This window comes from Cucurbita pepo, chromosome 2, assembly GCF_057944985.1.
Source record: "Cucurbita pepo subsp. pepo isolate OVF chromosome 2, ASM5794498v1, whole genome shotgun sequence".
Taxonomy (NCBI): Eukaryota; Viridiplantae; Streptophyta; class Magnoliopsida; order Cucurbitales; family Cucurbitaceae; genus Cucurbita; species Cucurbita pepo.
In genome coordinates, this window is record NC_141799.1 from 2,190,808 (window position 1) to 2,210,773 (window position 19,966).

The following is a 19,966-nucleotide window of genomic DNA, read 5'->3' on the forward strand; positions in this document are numbered from 1 at the left end:
CTACATATTTATGGAAATATTAATCAATTTTTATGGGTTTTTTTTTTCTTTTTTTTATGGATAAGTCAACAAAAAAAAAAGTGATAAATAACATTAATTATGGAAGATTTTAAAAATATACCATCACATGTGGCTTGGGTCCCTAGCTTAAATTTGTTGACAGATACGATACAAACCATATTAGACATTTTTTACTTGATGTGTATTTTTTTTATCATAAGTTAGAGAGCTTATTGTTGTTACATTTTTAACCTAATTTCGTCCTACCAAATCAACCATAAAAATAAATTATAAAGTTAGTATTTAAAATTTCTTTTTATAATTTCAAAATTTTCAAAAAAAATCAAAAAATAATATAATTGTATTAATCTTTGAGCATTCCGTTCAAGAAAAGCTAAATCACTAATTCCAAATGGTACCATCGGTAAAATTTGACTTAATCAAATATCTCAAATTGGTAAGATATTGTGCACGATGTGTAAATATGCAATGTCGCTATAGTAACAATTAATTTGGATCAACACAACATGTTACTATTTATTATTTTTAAAAGTCGTTAAAGAATAAATAATTAAAAAATAATTATGAAATTAAATAAAATAAAAATAAATATAAGCATATGTAATTGTATCGTATTAAATAATCAAATATATTTTAGTAGTTAAATTTGCATTACAATTAAACTAAAAATTAATTATTTTGGCCTTTTATGTGGATTAAAGTGTAAATCTCATGAAGGGTATTTTTGTCCAATTACAATTTGAAAGAGAAGGGTCCCACTTCTAGCAAGATATCTGCTAATTGCCCTAAACAAGGCCACTCGTTTTGGGCAACCCTTATGCGATGAGAGTCATGTGGCCTTGTTGGGGACGTTCGTCTTCAATACGCCCCCAAAAGCACGTGCTTTGTAGTACTACCATGTGCGTCATTTTTTCCTGCTAGCCCGATATTGCCCCCACCTATTATTATTATTTACTAACTACAAATAAAATAAAAACTATTATTTATCATAAATAATATTTTGACTCGTTCAATTATGAATTAAATCTCATTTTAATTATTCATTTTCGTTCTTAAATCTCTCAATATATTTTTAAAAAATCTGTTTTCTATATTTTTTTTAATATATAAAATTGCTTATTAAATACTCAAAATTATTATTAATTTGTTAGAAAAATAAAATAAATGTAAATTTTAAAATAATTTATCTCATTGGTTAACCAATTAAAAATTTCACATGGGTGAGCATCCAATTATTCTTTTTTATTATTATTATTATTAAGAAAAAAATTATATTATCCGTAATAAATATTATATTAATAAAAAAAATTAATATTTTGGGTTGAATTATAACCTTATTTCCAGGTTAGTAGAGTTGACCCGATAAAAAAAAAAGTCAACCCACAAACTAAATCAAATTATCGGCTTTCAAAAAATTCATCCCAACTCAAATCGAAAAAAAATATATATGGTTTGGTTAGACAGTCCTCGATCACATTATCGAGTTATATGGGTTGGATAGCCCTGGGTCGGGTTATGAATTATAATAATTTTAAACATTAAATTTGTAGGTGGTCACCTATTTGAAGAAATTATTTTTATATTCACCCAAAAAAAACACGAGAAAGAAACTTGTCATGGCCTTGGTCACATGAACAAACGTATCAATCTCAGTTCCAAACAAAATTTATTCTTATTTTGAAAATACATTCTTTTCTTAAATCTTTATTGCCTCTTGGGGCCTATAGATGAATTCAATTATAAATTCATATTGGAATTATTCTAAATTAAGTTAAATAATTTATTTTTTAATTTAGATCTACCAACCATTTTATAAATATTTTTAATTTTTTTTAAATTATAATTAACTATTTCCAATAATTTTGAAAAAAATAATCTTCTATAACAAAATTTATTTATTTTTATTTTGTAGTACTTTAGCATGTCACTTTAAATAGCTTCAATAGGCATCGTAGAGGAGGGCTGAGCTAAGGAAACGTTTATAAATTTTGTATGACTTTATTCGTTTTTGTAATGGTTTTTCTTAGATCTTTGAATTTTCTACCTATAATAATTATTACGTGTCTTCTTCGCATAACAATAGTTACGATAATATGATATGAAAAAAGGGGAAAACATGAATACCACCCGAAAATGGTAGATAAATATTTTAGAGCATCAAATGAGGCAGATAGATCGATAAGAGAGTATTTACCTATCAATTTTGGACAATATTGCTCGAACCCAATTCACAGATAATACATGCCCTCTATGTATATATGAATGTCTCAATCGCGTTCGTTTGAACCCAAATTTTTTCAACTGTCTCCGAATAGGGTTTTCACATTTAAGTTTGGATTGTAAGATCTCATACACGTGGCTATAAAATTTTTTAATCATGGTATAATCTATATATATATATAAAAGTTTTAATTTTTTTAAAAAGTGAAAAGACAAAAAGACCCTTCATGGTTGTAAGCTAGATGTCGGTATGCTTAACTGTAACCTATATTATAAAATATATCATAATTATTTTCGTACTTTAACATTTATAACTTACCATAGGAAAGAATATTCCTTAAGATTCTCTACGGTAACACAAATATTCTCTACGGTAACACAGTCACTTTCTAGGTCAAACAATTTTAAACTCTGACCAATTATAAAACACGAAAAAAGAAATATAGAGATTTATCCATTTTTTTTAGGCTCGAGTTTTTTTTTTGTCCTTTTGGTCACGTATATACGTAAGTTAAACTATATTTAAATTGACATTATAAAATATCTGGTCGAAAATAGAAGTTTAATTTATTATTTAAGTTAAATTACAAATTTAGTTCATAATTTTGTATATTCGTGTAGCAGCTTAAACCCTTTGTTAGTAGATATTATCCGCTTTGACGCGTTACGTATCACTGTCAACCTTACGATTTTAAGACTTATATGGTAGGGAGATGTTTCCACACCCTGATACAGAATGCTTCGTTTCATTCTCCAACCAATATGGAATCTCATAATCCACCTCCTTGGAGGCCCAGTGTCCTCGTTGGAACACCGCCTAGTGTCTGGATATGATACCATTTGTAACAACTCAAGCATATTCCTAGCAGATATTATCCGCTTTGACCCGTTATGTATTGCCATCAACCTCACAATTTTAAAACACGTAGGCTAGAGAGAGTTCTCCACACCATGTACTAACTTAAAATTTAATTCTAAATATTTTAATTTTTATCTAATATATTTGTTAGTTTTTAAATGTACAAAACAAATAAATTTTAATTTTAATTATTATAATTTTTAAAATTTAATAATCTAAAATTTCACCTTTTATGAATTTATTAAATATTTTTAAAATTTTTATAAAATAAATTTTTTTAAGGTAGAAATTAATTAGACAAAAGTTGAGAGACCTTCTAATTTAACCTAATTTTTACACCAATGATTAAATATTTTGGGAGCGTGTGACGCGGGTAAATAAAGTGCGGTGGAAGAGAGAGAGAGAGAACAGAGTCGCCGCCATGATCCAATCCATCTGGACGATGGATGAACAAGCGATGCCTTCTTTTTGACAGTTGGGTTCTTCACGTTCCGTAAATCAGAGAACAAAAGAAGAAGAAGAAGGTAGCGTGGAAATCGCTTTTGTTTCTCCCAATTTAATATGCTCAGCGATCCAATGATGATGCCTCTTCTCACTCACAGTCCTACCAATTCAACTGCCCAAAATTGGTCAATTCTTGACGAAATTTCGTCTTCATTCGGTCAATTTTCTTCATCTTCTCCACTGTTTCGCTTAGCTAAGCAACACGTCTTCACTCAGAAAGAACTTTCGAGCTGTTAAAAAAAGGGCTCTCCCTGTTTCCATTACGTGACCATTACCCCACATGAAGCTGCAGATACCTTTCCTCATAATGTGGTTTTTTCCCCATGTTGGTTTGTTTTAGAGCGCTCAATCGATTACTAAAGAGCTTCTCACTCTCTTGTTTTTGTTCTTCTTCTTCTTCTTCTTCTCTGCTGCATTGATTTGATTCTGTGTGTAATGGAATAGTCTTTGATTGAAGTTTTTTCTTGTGGGTTTTGTTGGGTTTTTGATTTTTTGAAATGGGTTTGAGTTGGAACTAATTTTCGTCGGCCGTGATCGTTTGATTCGTCTTTTTCGTTTTGGAAATCTGGGTTTGTTTGTTTGTTTTTGAAGTGTGTTTTGGAAATGGCACCGAGATTGGGGTTTTTGTGTTGGTGGGGAACGGAGAAGGACTCTCAAAAGGGAACTCCGGTGGTTGTGACGATGGAGAAACCCAACTTCTCCGTCGTGGAGATCGACGGTCCTGACGCCGCATTCCGGCCGGTGGAAAAAAGTAGAGGCAAAAATGCTAAACAAGTCACATGGGTTCTTCTTTTAAAGGCCAATCGAGCTGTCGGTTGCATTACTTGGCTTGTTACAGTCCTCTGGGCCTTATTGGGAACAATCAAGAAGAGGCTGATCTACAGGCAAGGAGTCGCCATTGAAGGCGGGAAGTTGGGAAGAGGAAGGTTACTATTTGGAGTTATTAGAGCTTTCTTAGTGACTTCCATGGCGATTCTTGCTTTTGAAATGCTTGCTTATTTCAGAGGCTGGCATTATTTTCAGAATCCTAATCTCCACATTCCTCAGGCTTCTGATTTGCAAGGATTGCTTCATTCACTCTATGTTGCTTGGTTAACTTTTAGAGCAGACTACATTGCTCCTCTCATTCAAACACTCTCTAAATTTTGCATTGTTTTGTTCCTTATCCAATCAGTGGATCGTATGATCCTTTGTTTTGGTTGCTTGTGGATAAAGTGCAAAAGAATTGAACCCAAGATTCAAGGGGATCCCTTCAGGTTGGATGATGTGGAGGGAGGTGGACACAAGTATCCAATGGTTCTTGTTCAAATTCCCATGTGCAACGAGCGCGAGGTACACTTTTCGATCTATTTACCCCGTTCTTTTCTATGTATGTGATGAATCTGAGTTAATTATAGTTCATAATTGATTAGCTTTTAGGAGTTTTGATGATCTAGGAAAGAAGGGGAGTGTGGATATTTGAATAACTTAGGCATTAAACAGCCATTGAAAACAAGTTCTTGATGAGCAGTCTATCAAGATTATGTTAGATTCCGAATATAAATGGCTTTACGACGATTTCGTGCAGGTTTACGAGCAGTCTATCTCTGCAGTCTGTCAGATCGATTGGCCAAGGGACCGTTTACTAATTCAAGTTCTTGATGATTCTTATGATGAGAACATTCAAGTGCTAATTAAGGCAGAGGTTGCTAAATGGAGCCAAAAGGGAGTGAACATAATCTATCACCATCGATTAATAAGAACAGGATATAAAGCTGGGAATCTCAAGTCTGCAATGAGTTGTGACTATGTTAGAGACTATGAATTTGTAGCAATTTTTGATGCTGACTTTCAACCAAATCCAGATTTTCTTAAACTCACAGTCCCTCATTTCAAGGTGGAACAACGAAACCCGAATGTTTTTTTCCCCCAGATCTTTGTCGATTGTAATTTTTGTTAACTTTCCTGTTTGTGTCGTTTTCGTGTAGGATAACCCGGAGCTTGGTTTGGTTCAGGCCAGATGGTCTTTTGTGAACAAGGACGAAAACTTGCTGACACGTCTTCAGAACATTAACTTGTGTTTCCATTTTGAGGTAGAACAGCAGGTTAATGGAGTGTTTCTTAATTTCTTTGGTTTCAATGGCACTGCTGGTGTTTGGAGAATTAAAGCCCTCGAGGAGTCTGGAGGATGGCTCGAAAGAACAACAGTAGAGGATATGGATATAGCCGTGAGAGCCCATCTTAACGGCTGGAAATTTGTATTTCTAAACGACGTTAAGGTAACCGAATCTGTCACTTCGTTAACTTGAAGAAACTATGATGTCAGCTTGACTTGTCTAAGTATCCATCCTGTTGGATAACAACTCGAACCTAACTTCACTGTTGAATGTGTGTGTTTTCATTTAATCTAAACCTTTAAAACTTTTCAACGTAAAATTCAGGTTCTTTGCGAAGTTCCCGAGTCGTATGAAGCATATAGGAAGCAGCAACATCGTTGGCATTCCGGTCCTATGCAACTATTCAGGTTGTGTCTTCCAGCAATCATAAGTTCTAAGGTATTGTCTCGTGTTCGGATTCTGTTATTTAAGCTATTAGCTGCCTTGCCGTTGCGTTACACCGAAGAGATGATCCTCATATCTTTTTATAATACAGATAGCAGCATGGAAAAAGGCAAATTTGATACTGATTTTCTTTCTATTAAGGAAGCTCATCCTTCCCTTCTATTCCTTCACGTTGTTCTGCATAATTCTTCCTCTAACCATGTTCGTACCCGAAGCCGAGCTTCCTCTATGGGTAGTCTGCTACGTGCCCGTCTTCATGTCCTTACTCAACATCCTTCCATCCCCAAAATCTTTTCCTTTTATCATCCCCTACCTTCTTTTCGAGAACACTATGTCTGTCACCAAATTCAATGCCATGGTATCTGGCTTATTCCAGCTCGGTAGCTCTTATGAGTGGATTGTGACTAAAAAAGCTGGCCGGTCCTCCGAATCCGACTTACTGGCTACTGCTGAAAGGGACTCGAAGATAATGAATCAAGCGTCGATCTATAGAGGCGCTTCTGAGAGCGAGCTTTCTGAGTTGAGCCACTTAAAGGAATGCGAAAAAGTAATTGCTGCACCTGTCAAAAAAGTTAACAAGATATATCGGAAAGAGCTAGCGCTCGCGTTTCTTTTACTTTTAGCTTCACTCAGGAGTCTCTTGGCTGCACAAGGAGTCCACTTCTACTTCTTGATGTTCCAAGGTGTGACCTTCCTCCTTGTAGGCCTTGATCTAATTGGAGAGCAAATGAGCTAACCACACACACCAATGGATCAAGGTGGATAAACATCATTTTCTTGTGCTGTGTAGCAGCAAGTTCTGTTCGTGCAGTATAATTCGTCCCACGGAGGAATCAGTACTCAACAATGCTGAATCCGACCTCAAATTCAATAACACAATCGATATCGAAGTTCTTCGTCATACTCATACAGCATCTGTTATTGTAATCATTCATAAGCTTTTTCCAGCAGTTTAGTGTTTATTATGCAAATAAGTTCTACAGCCTCCATTGATTTTTTCTTGTGTGTAGTTCTGGCTTTTCGAAGGCCTCGTCATGCACCGGACCCGAATCGAGCTGCCGTTGTTGTAGCTTTCTGGTTTTCGGAACATGTAAGACATCAACTTCTCTGTAAATGTACTGTTTATCCAATCTAATTTATATATCATATCTTGTTTTCTTCCACAATTTACTTGTGCTGCAAAGTAGAAAGGTAGTGTCGGCAGGCAAAGTAGATTAGAAACTGGTTGAATGTTTTGGGTGGCTTAGATGCCTTTTCAATCCTTATTAGAAGAAGGGTTTGGGGGGCCAGGATCTGTTGTGGGCATATGCTGATTCCTTGTTTCTTTTTTGGTTGTGTTTGTGGATAGTGGTGGCTACTGCTATTGCCACCGGTTGGTGGCATGATTTAATGATAAATTTGGCCATTCTTTTCTTGACTGGTCATGTATGGCCCTTTTTTATTAAAGCTTTGTCTTTAGCTTTGTCAACCTCTATCGATCATAAAGCTATGATTTGGCGAAATGTGGCATGACCCACGTCTCTTGCACGTTTTCAAGTTGGCCAAGTTGGACATAGTCTGGATTTTCATGGTGAGAAGTTTTGGTTTTCAGTAGGCCAGGTTTTAGCTTCCTCTAGGATTATCTCTCTTTCTAAGATATGGGTATCAAATGCTACCTAGGGAAATGCTCTTACGTTTCAACTCGGCCATGATAGAGGAACCAACCCTCCTGCTGTGGCGGGGCGGCTGTTTTCCCTACCCGTGGTTGAACTCCTCTAGGCTCCTCTTTGTGGTGCGAAACTGTCTCGTAGTAACATTTTAGTATTCTAGAAGTATTCTTGACTAGCTAAAGAATGCTTTTGTGAGATCCCACGTTAGTTGAGGAGGGGAACTAAGCATTCCTTATAAGGGTGTGGAAACCTCTCTCTAACAGACGTGTTTTAAAACTGTGAGACGAGGGCGATACGTAAAGAGCCAAAGTGGTTAATATTTACTAGTAGTGGACTTGGGCTGTTACGACTTCTCGACCTCTTTGCTTATGTTCATGGCATCTTTCATGAGGTAATGAAATAGTTTAGATTTTGACATTCTTCGTATATGAAAAATCTATTTGCATGTTTCCATTGTGTGCCTCGTAAAAGAAACTCGCCCTTTTTTAGCATCTTGGGTCCAAACCCATTGCATTTTAGTGCGCCACTTTGAGATCCTATATTGGTTAGCGAGGGAACGAAGCATTTTTTATACGGTTGTGAAAACCTCTCCCTAATAGACGTGTTTTAAAACCTTGAGGAGAAGTCGGAAGAGAAAACCCAAAGAGAACAATATCTACTAACAGGGGGCTTAGACTGTTACAACCTCGAGCTTTAAAAAAACAATATTTACTTTAGAGGCAAAACACCCTTTAAGAACACGCTATCGAACAAGCATGTTCTTGGTTTCTTTAGCTGATGAAATTACAGTGAAGAGTGTTTGAGAACGGCAATTGCTTGAGTTCAAACAAAGTAGAAAGAAATGAAAGAATGAAAGGTAATGATAATAATATACAAGTGAGATTCTTATTATAGTACAGCTTTTCAACAAGTTAATCATCTGGTTCTTCAGAAAAGTCTGGCTCGTCAGGCTTTCTCAGCTTCATTAAGTTAACATCCTTAAGCTTTTGTGCTCCTCTACGTGTGTTTGCAGCAAACCTCGACGCCAATATCGTGACGCCGAGGTTTTGTTTTGCTTGAGAATAATTAGATCGTGGATTATGTTCTTCCTCTTCTAGCTCGGCTTCATCGGCCATTGGCTTTTTGGGATTCAACGAAAAAGACTCCTGAATACTGAGCGTCTTTGCTATGATTCTCCTCTTGAACCGACGCCATGCTGCTTGAATGAAGCAAGCAGCCCATGTTCTCCAGTGATACGAGTAAAACCGAAACGTGTGTTGAAGCTTCTTGCTATGGAGACGTCGAAATTGGTTTGCTACGAATTTGAGATCCTCGGCTCGTAGAGCAAAGGCTTCTACTTCAGTGATTGCTCTAACAGTTCTAGTAGAAGATGGCAAGCTGATTGATGATTTTGGTAGCAATGCCCAAGCGAGAAGCTCTTCTCCACAAAAATCTCCAGGTCTCAATGTTATTGAATTGAAGAAACCTGATCTTCCTCCATCTGTCGTGGAACTCTCGAGCATGCCTCGGATGATGAAGAACATCTCAGTAACAGGATCTCCTTCCCGAACAATGAACGTGCCTTGCGTACATAAAGACGACGCTAATCGCTCGCAGATTGCGTCGAGAAGCTGATCGTCCATTTGTGCAAAGAAAGGAACCTGAAAGTTTGGAAAACAAGAGGTCAAGTCCTTGAATTTAGTTCGTAACAACTCAAAGAAAACTTACGCGTCGAACAAGGTCGAGGCACAAGTGACGCTGAATATCTCGACGAAGATCGGTTGGAAGGGCTTGTAAGATGGATTCTTCGTCAACTCCTCTCGTTGCAAGCCACTTATACTGAACAAATCTCCGCACACGTTCTTGTAAATCTTCGGGGAGCTGCCGATGATTCATCCACTCCTCCGTGTCTCGCCGCTTCACCCGCCACTCCTCCAGTCTCACAGTGATGGATTGCAAATAAGTCTGCACTTGTTTATGAAGTTATGAGGAACAAGCAAAGAAAAAATGATGACTTTTCAAGAACATTGATGGGTTTCTTCCTTTACCTGCATATTACCAATCAAATGAGCAAACAAGACCAAACCCATTATAGCAATGAGGATAGCAAACGAAGTCTCTCCTATGAAGGTGCTTGTCTCCAAACCCTGACCATAGGAACTGAGAAAATCATGAACGAAACACGTTAAAACGTCGAGAAGAGAGCATTCCGAGAAGCAAAGCCACAGTTTCGTACAAATATACCTCAAGTTCTGTAAGCCCCACCAAAGACAGTAGAAGTACTTTTGAGCGAACCCAAACGAGATGACGTTTTTCGAGATTGCATTGGCAAATATCCCATAATTGAAAACAACATCTTCATCGGGAGAACATTGGGTAAATACTGTTGTATTGACTTCCCATATCCTACGGTCGACATCATTTAGAGTACCGCAATCGAGATAGTCGAGATGGCATTTCATAGGACTGAATTCCCTTCTGCAGGTGAACTTCCAGCACATGGCATGGCGCTCCACAGACAGTAAGTACCATGCTGCTCCTAAGATCTATATGAACAAGAACAAACTTGAAACAGGTTGGTTTTGAAGTATAGATTTAGAATGTAAAAACGAGGATCGCTCGGGTTCGTTACGTACATGACTAGCTAGCATATACAATACAAGGTTATAAGCAGCTCCTGCCCAAGCAGTCTTTGTAACAACACCAGTAGTTTTGATAATGTGGGAACTCAATGGGAAGATCAGGTAAAACCTTGGAATGTACTGAAGCAGAACTATTAACACGAGAGTATTGTTTGTATGGTCTGCATGAGAGCTTCTAATTGCTGGCATTATAAACCATATCATGATCTGTCAACAACACAAGTTTTAGAAAACTATCAACACACGGTTAAACATCATCTATCAACACACGTTTAACATCATCTATGAACTCAGTTGATATACAAAAAGAAAAGCTCAAGCCCACTACAAGTAAATATTGTCCTCTTTGAGCTTTCTCTTTCGGGTTTTCACTCAAGGTTTTTAAAACGCGTCTGCTAGGGAGGGTTTCCACACCCTTATAAAAAATACTTCGTTCTCCTCCCAAATCGATGTGGAATCTCACAATCCACCCTCTTCGAAGCCCACCGTTCTCGCTAGAACACCGCCCTTGTCCACCTTCCTTCGGGACCCAGCGTCCTTGCTGGCACACCGCTCTGTGTCGAGCTCTAATACCATTTGTAACAACCCAAGTTCATCATTAGCTGATATTGTCCTCTTTGGGCTTTCTCTTTTGGGTTTTACTCAAGGTTTTTAAAATGCGTCTGCTGGGAAAAGGTTTCCACACCCTTATAAAAAATGTTTTGTTCCCCTCTCCAACTGATGTGGGATCCACAATCTACCCTCCTTCGAGGCCCAACATCCTCGCTGACACTCGTTCCTCTCTCCAATCGACGTGGGATCTCACAATCGTTAGGGAGAAGTTTTCACACCCTTCCTCTCCAACTGATATGGGATCTCACAAATCCACCCCCATTCGGGGCCAGCATTCTCGCTGGCACACTGCCCCGCGTCCACTCCTGTTTAGGACCCAACGTCCTCTCTGGCACACTGCCTAGTGTCTTCTGGCTCTGATACCATTTGTAATAGTCCAGGCCCACCACCAGTAGATATTGTCATCTTTGGGTTTTCCCTTTTAAGTTTCCCCTAAAAGTTTTTAAAACGCCTCTACTAGAAGAGTTTTCCACACTCTTATAAAGAATGTTTCGTTCCCCTCTCCTCTCCAACCGACGCGGAATCTCACAATATTTCAATATTGCTTCGAATGCAACAGCTCAACCACAGCTCACAAGCTCACAAACAAATCTGGGCCAAAACTTTCAAGGATTCTTAATCCTGTTCTTTTATGGCTCATAAAAGCAGGAACATGATCAAAATAAGTATGAAATGGCTCTAAACTTCAAAGCTAAGTTTTCAAACATGAAGTTAGTAAGAACACAACCAAGGAAATGAGGCAAATACCTGAGGAAGAGGCAGAGAAGCAATCAGATCTATACAGAAATCAGACTTCAAGTAACGTTTAGCAATCTTCTTTGGATCAGTAACAAGTTCACCTTTCCCAAAAACTCTCGAAGTAGGTGAAACATAAGCCATCCGGAACTTCAAAACCATATGAAAAAGATAGAACACATCGGCAAAAGTGCGAAAAACAGTCACAGCAATTCCCAAATTGAAATCAGTAGTCATACAAGACGATCTATTATGGTGAATCACTGATGGAAGGTAGAAGAAAAGAGGATCAACGAAAAGAGCTGTCAAACAAGAGAACAGAAAAACCCTATTCCATCTCAGAATCGTTTCACTTTCAGGGTTAAGAATCCACTTCTGTTGTGCCTCATTATTCTCCACAAAAATCTTGAATCTCCCTAAATCTGAACTAATTTTACCTTTATCCCCAACCGCATTCGTTAATGGAGCAGTCCCCATTTTGAAAACTGGTAATGCGAACTCAAAACGCCTCTTACCATCGTTTTTCTCCCATGGAAGCTCAAGATTCTTCTTCTCATTGGAGTAAAACCTAAAGAAACGCAAATCAATCAAGCAAAACGATGAACAAATGGAGAAGAAAACGAGAGAAATGGAAGAATCTGTCGATACCTCACGAATTTCCCTTTCTTCAATTCCATGCTTGTTTCGTTTGTTCGTTCATTCAGTCAAATGGATTCATGATCCGGCTCGATTTCAGCATCTGAAAGTGGAGAAAACAAAAGAATCCCTCAAAATTTGAAGTGGGTTTAAAAGAATCTTGAAGAAGAAGCAAAGTGAGAGAGAATGAATGAGCACCAGAAACGTTCTGCAGTGCACATTACCAAATAACGGAAAGATTCTTCACATTGTGTTGAGGGAAAAGAGAGAGGATCCCGCAATGAACGCGCCCAAATGGTGGCGAAATAATGATGGGGGGATTGTCTTTAGCGGTTGACTTCGCACTAAAAAAGCTGGCAGAACAAAAAAGAAAAAACGCTACAAACTATGAGTTAAATGGAAGAACTAACAGCTCAGATTTTGGGGTCAGTTTTTTTTTTTATTAACAATGAACTGGGTATTAAATATTTTGATTGATCTGATCTGGTGTGAGCTCCATTTTTTGTGCTTGTTTCTGGGTCCGAAATGGAATTGATAAACAGGGCTTTGAAGGAACGTGTTGGGCATAAAGATGATGGCAGCGAGAGATGACAGAGATTTGGGTTGAAATTGAATCCATTCATTGCCAGCTACAAATTTTTTTCTCTCTTGGGATGCAAAGACTTCAGTAGCAGAAAGAAGCGTGATGGGCCCAGTTGCAGGCGGGAAGAAAGGTTTTTTTTTTTTTTTTTTTTTTTTAATTGCGTAAATTATTACATCAGCTTCGAATCCGCTTGAGAAAAAAAAATACAAAATTATTTTTTATCACTAGGAGTGATAATTTTAATAATTTAAATTTACTTTATATTTTCAAATTTTTTTAATCCATTAATTTGGTTTGGTAACAATATTGTTTTTATATTTTTTAGTTCCTATGTGACAACCAACCAACGGCCGTACCACAATTTACAAATTCCCACGTTTTATTATAATTATTTTTATTATTTTGATTTACTTAAAAATTTGAGGGAAGAGAAAAATACAGTACTATTTGACATTATTTTATAATTTTTTAGTACAATTATTTTCTCCCATCACTGTCCTGAAAATTATTTTAAAATAAATCCATTATCATATATTCTTAGTAAATAATTTTAAAAAGTAAAATCTATTTTGAAATGAGAATCAACCAGACTTGAACAATTATAGCAACGATTTTGAGATCATTCTTCCAAATATTCAATGGTTTTCAATTCCTTTAGTAATGGTACTCAGAAATCAACATCCATCAATCCATAATTAGAATGGATTAATTGGCATATTCATTACAGAGAGCATAGATTTCAAGAATTAACAAGAACGCGAGCAAAATGTAGAAAAAAGAGAGAAAATTTAGGTGAAAAAACTAGGACAAATATGGCTGTTAAAGATAATTAATAACTAAATATACCAACATGTTTTAAATTGCAATACATCAATATCAATATTTCATAAAATACATTTCTCATTTCGCGTGTAGAAACATGCACCTTCAAATACACTACCCCTTCCAAATTATAAATACGGTTAAACGATTCTTCAATCGAAAGGAAGACTCAGTAGCCATCAAAGTGATTACCATTTCCAGCTATGGCTATTCAAATATGCTAACAAACCTATAAACTCAAATGGTCCAGCCTGGCAAAAAAAAAATCTTTGGAAAAGAATAAAGAAAAGCAAATTACAGATCTTAGCTACGTAGACCGTGCCTGCTTATGTAGCAGAGGTAGCAGCAGCGTCCTAGCATAGATGGAAGGGAATTTGACGGGAGTTCTGATGCCAACCCACAGGAACTAATGTTTCTCCGTGTGAGAGATGGAAGTACTTTCAAGCAGATGGGAACTAATCCAAAATCGTCTCAACGAGGGGTGCAGAACTCGAACACGATTGCAATATCTAAAGAATCATGGAAATTGGTAGTCGATATGGCATTCACCATGGCAGGAAAATACCACTTTGGGGCACGGAAGAGAACTCCCACTAGAACTCGGTCGATAAGAAGTTGCTCATCTTGAGACAATTCACTTAATAGACATAGCCAAGAGAGCATCGCTCAGCAACCGACCCACCATACAAGTAATTGCAATCAGGGGAGAAGAAAATCAACATGTATAAAAAATGAAATAAAACTTACTCCTAGTCTTAATCATCCTCACTTGACAGAAAACCATAATTCTCAAAACTCAAATGATTATTTGCACCAAAAAAAAAAAATGATATGGGAAACCAATCCTCCTCCTAATATGATATGAATGCCATGAAGAGAAAATGTTATGCAGAGAATGTATTTTGAAGAATGCCTAAAAACCTGATGTTCTGTACAAGAATTCCAACCCAAACTTCTGTAGAACAATTTCATGTACCTGCCAGAAGCATTTGATGCCGTTCCTCATGCCTCAAAGTTTATAAAAAAGGAATCTCATAAACATTATGAGAGCGTGCAACACAACCGCAGAGATTCAATCAAATAGTAGCATCTACACTTGTAGTAGCCGGCTGGGACCTACAACCTTTCAAATTGAAGATCCCAGAGGTGGGGGGTGTAGAACGAAATCCCAGGATAGGGCAGAAGCAGAAAAGCAGTGAAGCAGAACGAGACGAGACGAGACAACACCTCAACAAGGAAAAAAACATACATCTTTAGCAGTGCCCTTCAAGACATTCGCTCAATAAAATTATCAAAATAAATACGAACAGAAAATATTTTAGTATATAGATTCCTACGACTATACTGAAGGGATAAAGGAAAAAACAATTCAAATTAAAGATAGAAAGGACTTATCCAAACTCAAAAGTAGAGGCTGAGGGCGTCGCCCGATTTTAAAAAGGTCCGTTACGAAGTCCAAGCACTAAAAACACATAGAATCGGAGTAATCCTCTAAACATCCTGTGTTTAACTAAGGCAGGTTGAGAAGTCTGTAGTCCTCAGCTCCTGCTCCGACGGCGGTCCTTTACACCATTTCTACACAAGATTGAAACGGTGAATATAATTAAAACATGTTAATGCTTTGAGTAAAAGAATCTCTGAGCAAGCATGCAGACCCCCTATTGCAAAATTGGTGCATAATGAAGATCTTAAACATGATGATCTAATCAAAGAAAAACAAACTTAAAACATCTAACATTCATAAGGGCAACCAAGGGGGAAAACACCCAAAATACAGTATAGAAAAAAGAATCCTGAGTTTAGTAACAACCCAAACCAAGTTTCATGCATCCAAGAAATAAGAGACAATTTCTTTGATGATTGAAAATAACAAAAGAAAAAAAAAACCTAAATTTAGAGAACAGCTTCTGCTGCAGCTATAGCACGCAGACCAGGCAGGCACATCCATGGAAAAGGAATTAAATGTAACAAAGCAAAACATATCAGACAGCCTCACCCATTGGCATAAGGAACCTCCTCTCTACCACGATACGGAGGTGATCTGCTATAGCTACGCCCACGAGGTGACAAGCTGCGGCGTCTTGGAGATCTTCCACGAGGACTGTAACTCCTGAAAATACACTAATGATGTCAAACATCCAAGAACATAAACAAAACCAAAGGGAACTATTCACAAAATCCAAATACAGACAACTGGGAAAAAAAACTAATGTGAGAAATTTCAAAATAATATACAATAAAAACTATAAGTTGCAAGATTCAAGGATCAAACCTGCGACCATAACTTGGACTCCGACGGTACCGTGGACTGCGGCTACGTCTTCTTCCAGCACCACCCCCGCCACCACCACGTGAACGACATTCACGAGCAAAATGTCCTGGCTCACCACATTCATAGCATTTGAGATCAGAACCCCCAGAACGACCACGACCCCCTCCTCGGCCACCTCCACCACCACCTCTAGAATTGTGAGAAAGCTCAACTCTCCAACCATTCTTCCCTGAATCAGAATTGACAATGGTTATCATAAATCACAAACAAAAAACCATAAATGCAAAAATGTGACAGCAGCTCAGTGGAAATGCACGAACAAAAGCTTCAATAATATCATCCATCCTTACATGAAAATCACATTGAACAAAAATAGTTCTACTGATACTAACGGTCATTAAACAAGGGAATATAAGCACGGCATCACTAAACAAGCTCAAACACAAAGTATGAAAAAGGAAAGCTGACAAACCATCAACATATCACAAAATAGAAACTGGCTTATATACAATAGACTGAAGAATAAAGATCAACAAAACAATAGTGGATACAATAGCTTGTCTGAAGACTAAAAGGCATTATGAGCTTAAACTTCGTACACTTAGATTTAAGAAGCACATAACGAATCAGTTACCGAGTTATGCATAAACTATTATGTAATATCATTGTTAAGATATGTGTTTGAAACAAAGCACCAATGACAAACAACAAAAACTGCATCAAAATACAACGGCACGTACCAATAAAAAAACAATACAAAACAACAGAAAAACCCATACATACCATCTAATTCATGAATTGCATCCCGTGCATCTCTGGGATCATCAAAATCTATAAAGGCATAACCAGGGGGTCTTCGTGCAACCCATACACTGAAACAAAACATTTGCAATTGGGTAACCAACTGATTAAAATAAATAAAATATGTATAAGTCGGCCTAACATCCAAGAAGGTGGGGACCTTTTCCCCTATGAACAGCTTAATCCTCAACGGTCATCAGATTATGAATCAGGGAGTGTCAACAAACACTCGGTCAAAATATAAATACTCTACTGTTATCAATTCCTATTCTTAAGTGCTACCACCAAAATGCAGATATAATAAAACAATCTTGTCCTAGTGGAACCTTGAAAAAAAAAAAAACACTAAATGTCCAGGTCTTAAATCTAGCTAACTACCCAATTAATGAATAATAAGTACATTGCATTATAGGACTATGGTGTAAACATCTATCAACACATAAAGGCTCTTGCCCCTGTTCCATGGAGATAAGTTCCAGCTCCCTTACACAGAAACTTCTTCAATTCGCAGCTGTAAACCATGAAGTCCAAAGATGCCCGAAATAAAATCAAAACTATTTGACATTTACTTTCGAATGAACGGCCACGGCCGAAAAGTTGGTAATAAGAAGATAAATAAGAAAACTTAACAACTTAATGCTCGGAAGTCTTGAAAACATAAAATTAAGGGTGCGCAAGCCAAGTAGAGTGGCTGGTAAGAATTTATATCAAGAGTGAACTTAACAAATTACACGTAGTATCTTGTCTAACAAAAGGCATTTAACAGTTGAAGGAGTTAGAAATCTGCTTCAGAATCCAACGGTAGTAGATTCTACGAACTACGAAGAATAATAAAACAGTAGGCCACAAAGTTAAATATACCATACCTTCGAATAACTCCAAATACACGAAATTCGTCTTCCAGCTCGCGCTCAGAGACCCTCGGGTCCAAATTCCCAACGTACACACGAGACATTTTTTGCCAAGTAACCTGCCAGTTACACGAAGAATCAGACAATACAATACACATATTCGCATATTATTCTCCTAAAAATACACGAAACAAACAGAACTTCTCCAAAGAAGCCGTCCAAATAAGGGCTGCTCCTCGAATTCAACTACAGAAAATCGAGCCTGGGCACGGGGTTAACAATTCGCCGGAAAATTACCGGGTGTTTGATAACAATAAATCTTTCGAGATGAGAATCTACTTGAAGCAATCATGAAAAACCATAAGAAAAAAGAAAAAATCAAGAAGACATACGAAGAGATCGGAGACGACGATGAACGTACAGGAAAAACCCTAGCAGCCCGACGGGTTTCTCTCTTCAAGTTTCAGATACACTTGGGTTTTCGGAAACTACGGAGTTGTGTGTTAAATGTCCGACGGATTTAGATCGGACTCCTCCAAAGTTTCGAAATTAGTAAATTAACCCAACATTTTGGCGTATTCTTATTTTCAACTCGAGGAAGTCATGGGCCAGCATAATTGGGCTTGTGGCCCAAATATCAGTCCAAGCCCAGCCCAGCCCAGCTTCAATTTAAGTCCAGCCCAAAATCATAGCTTGGGTTTGCGTCATTTTTTTTATCAATTTATTTTTTATTTTTAAATAAGTAAAATATTAATTTTTTTCCAAATATATTTTGTATTTCGCATTCAGCTTCGGCTCCGACATCATTGGCCACGCCAGAATCGGCACCGCCGCCAAACTCTCCATTATCGAGTTCCACCCGCAGTGGCTCAGAAACCCCCCGATCGCGCTGTGGAATAGAATCCCGATTTGGTCCACTATCCCCCTCACAATCAACCCTTTTGATCCAATTCCTTTTGGTGCACACCAAGTGTTCGACCTAATGACTAGCACAAATGGGCACCCGGAATCCTCCAATCCAAGCACCATCGCCTCCATCTCGGCGTCCGTCAGCACAGCCTGTGACCCGAATGCTGCATAGATCACTGACTCCGATGCCTCCGCCGCACGTCCGTCGAGCCATTTCATCAAGGAAATAGAGTTATCGTCCTTGTGATGATTGGTGGTGCTTTCTCGTCCATGGAGACAAGTAGGACCAACACACCAAACTTTCGCCCCTTTTGAGTAAAAGGACTCCAATAGCGAAATAAAGTCGATTTCGAGCTCAACAAAGCCATTGGCAATGACCCCCCAACTAAGCAATTCAGCCTCCCCTGCATCCGCTATGAATTTGGCGGGTTGCTGTCGGCGACACAAATTGACGTCAGGGATATCGGGGACGGTTAAATTAAACGACAAATTGGGGAGGACCCGGTGGATAAGAGTAGAGATAGAGGAAGCAGAAGCCGTGTAATCAGCATTGGCCAATATGGCTTTGGTGATGAGCAATGGCACAACGCCAGTGGCATGGAAGACCAATCTTGGAACGCCGAAGTCTTGGCAAATGCTGGCGTTCCAACCAAGGAAGTAATCGGTGATGACGCACAAAGGGAGGTCGCCGGAATCCGCCATGGATTGGAGGAGCTGTTGAAAGGGGTTTTTGAGGTGGGTGGTGGCAGTGAGGAAAGAGACGAAGACCTGCAAAGAAGGAATTTCAGACAGGTTTTGACAATGGCAAGCTTCGGGGAGGTCGTCAATGGCGGGGAAATGGAGCTCGACGAGGGATATGAGAAGGATGGTTTGGATTTTGGGAAAGATGAAGCTTGAGTTAGCTGGGACTTTGACAATGGTGACTCTTGCTTGGTGACGAGAGAGAGCTATTGAGACGTCTATCAATGGGAAGGTGTGGCTGTGAGACATGAAAGGGAAGACCAAAACATGGGGGTTTGGTGATGAAGCCATTGATGGGTTTGCCTTTCTGCAATAACTACGACGGCGTAGGAGGCAGAGGATGGTGAGAATACAAAAACTTGCTCCTTATTTATATCAAGAAAAAAATAATTCAACAATTTATATTTTAGAAACATTTTACAAAGAAATTTTGTCGAATAAAACCCCCCACGATTAAAACGTTTTGCATTCAGAAGGCTTCACCTCCATCGTAATAGACGCCACAAAGAAAACAAAAAACGATACAAGTAAGACATAATCCACTGTGTGCCCTACCCGTTGTACAAATTATCAACGTGAGTATAGTTCAA

At 38.0% G+C, this 19,966-nt stretch overlaps 4 protein-coding genes across 9 annotated transcripts; 1 reads left to right on the plus strand and 3 right to left on the minus strand.

Annotated features, from left to right (window-relative positions):
- The first annotated feature begins 3,481 nt into the window (after positions 1-3,481).
- Positions 3,482-7,310, plus strand: LOC111788119 (putative xyloglucan glycosyltransferase 5). The gene is made up of 5 exons (XM_023668327.2): positions 3,482-4,936; positions 5,172-5,480; positions 5,572-5,862; positions 6,025-6,138; positions 6,236-7,310. The coding sequence occupies exons 1-5, from the start codon at positions 4,208-4,210 to the stop codon at positions 6,878-6,880; spliced, it is 2,088 nt and encodes a 695-aa protein (XP_023524095.2). The 5' UTR covers positions 3,482-4,207; the 3' UTR covers positions 6,881-7,310.
- Positions 7,311-8,426: 1,116 nt separating this feature from the next.
- On the minus strand, positions 8,427-13,053 carry CNGC14 (cyclic nucleotide-gated channel 14). 5 transcript variants are annotated; one of them, XM_087121257.1, is made up of 9 exons: positions 12,622-13,051; positions 12,410-12,500; positions 12,277-12,329; positions 11,774-11,911; positions 10,409-10,621; positions 10,017-10,318; positions 9,821-9,932; positions 9,501-9,737; positions 8,427-9,433 (listed from the first exon to the last, which is right to left on the minus strand). In XM_087121257.1, the coding sequence occupies exons 3-9, from the start codon at positions 12,316-12,318 to the stop codon at positions 8,705-8,707; spliced, it is 1,773 nt and encodes a 590-aa protein (XP_086977383.1). In that variant the 5' UTR covers positions 12,319-12,329; positions 12,410-12,500; positions 12,622-13,051; the 3' UTR covers positions 8,427-8,704. The 5 variants fall into 5 exon arrangements, with proteins under 5 accessions (XP_086977383.1, XP_086977385.1, XP_023524089.1 ...); XM_087121259.1 differs by having other exon boundaries at positions 12,199-12,329; XM_023668321.2 differs by having other exon boundaries at positions 12,596-12,642.
- Positions 13,054-13,975: 922 nt separating this feature from the next.
- LOC111788299 (serine/arginine-rich splicing factor RSZ22A-like) lies at positions 13,976-18,272 on the minus strand. 2 transcript variants are annotated; one of them, XM_023668625.2, is made up of 6 exons: positions 18,148-18,272; positions 17,742-17,845; positions 16,858-16,946; positions 16,075-16,303; positions 15,799-15,912; positions 13,976-15,377 (listed from the first exon to the last, which is right to left on the minus strand). In XM_023668625.2, exons 2-6 carry the CDS (start codon positions 17,828-17,830, stop codon positions 15,341-15,343), a joined length of 558 nt encoding a protein of 185 aa, XP_023524393.2. In that variant the 5' UTR covers positions 17,831-17,845; positions 18,148-18,272; the 3' UTR covers positions 13,976-15,340. The 2 variants fall into 2 exon arrangements, with proteins under 2 accessions (XP_023524393.2, XP_023524392.2); XM_023668624.2 differs by having other exon boundaries at positions 18,119-18,272.
- Positions 18,273-18,422: 150 nt separating this feature from the next.
- LOC111787627 (UDP-glycosyltransferase 73B4-like) lies at positions 18,423-19,923 on the minus strand. The gene has a single exon (XM_023667644.2). The coding sequence runs from the start codon at positions 19,665-19,667 to the stop codon at positions 18,477-18,479; it is 1,191 nt and encodes a 396-aa protein (XP_023523412.2). The 5' UTR covers positions 19,668-19,923; the 3' UTR covers positions 18,423-18,476.
- Positions 19,924-19,966: the final 43 nt, after the last annotated feature.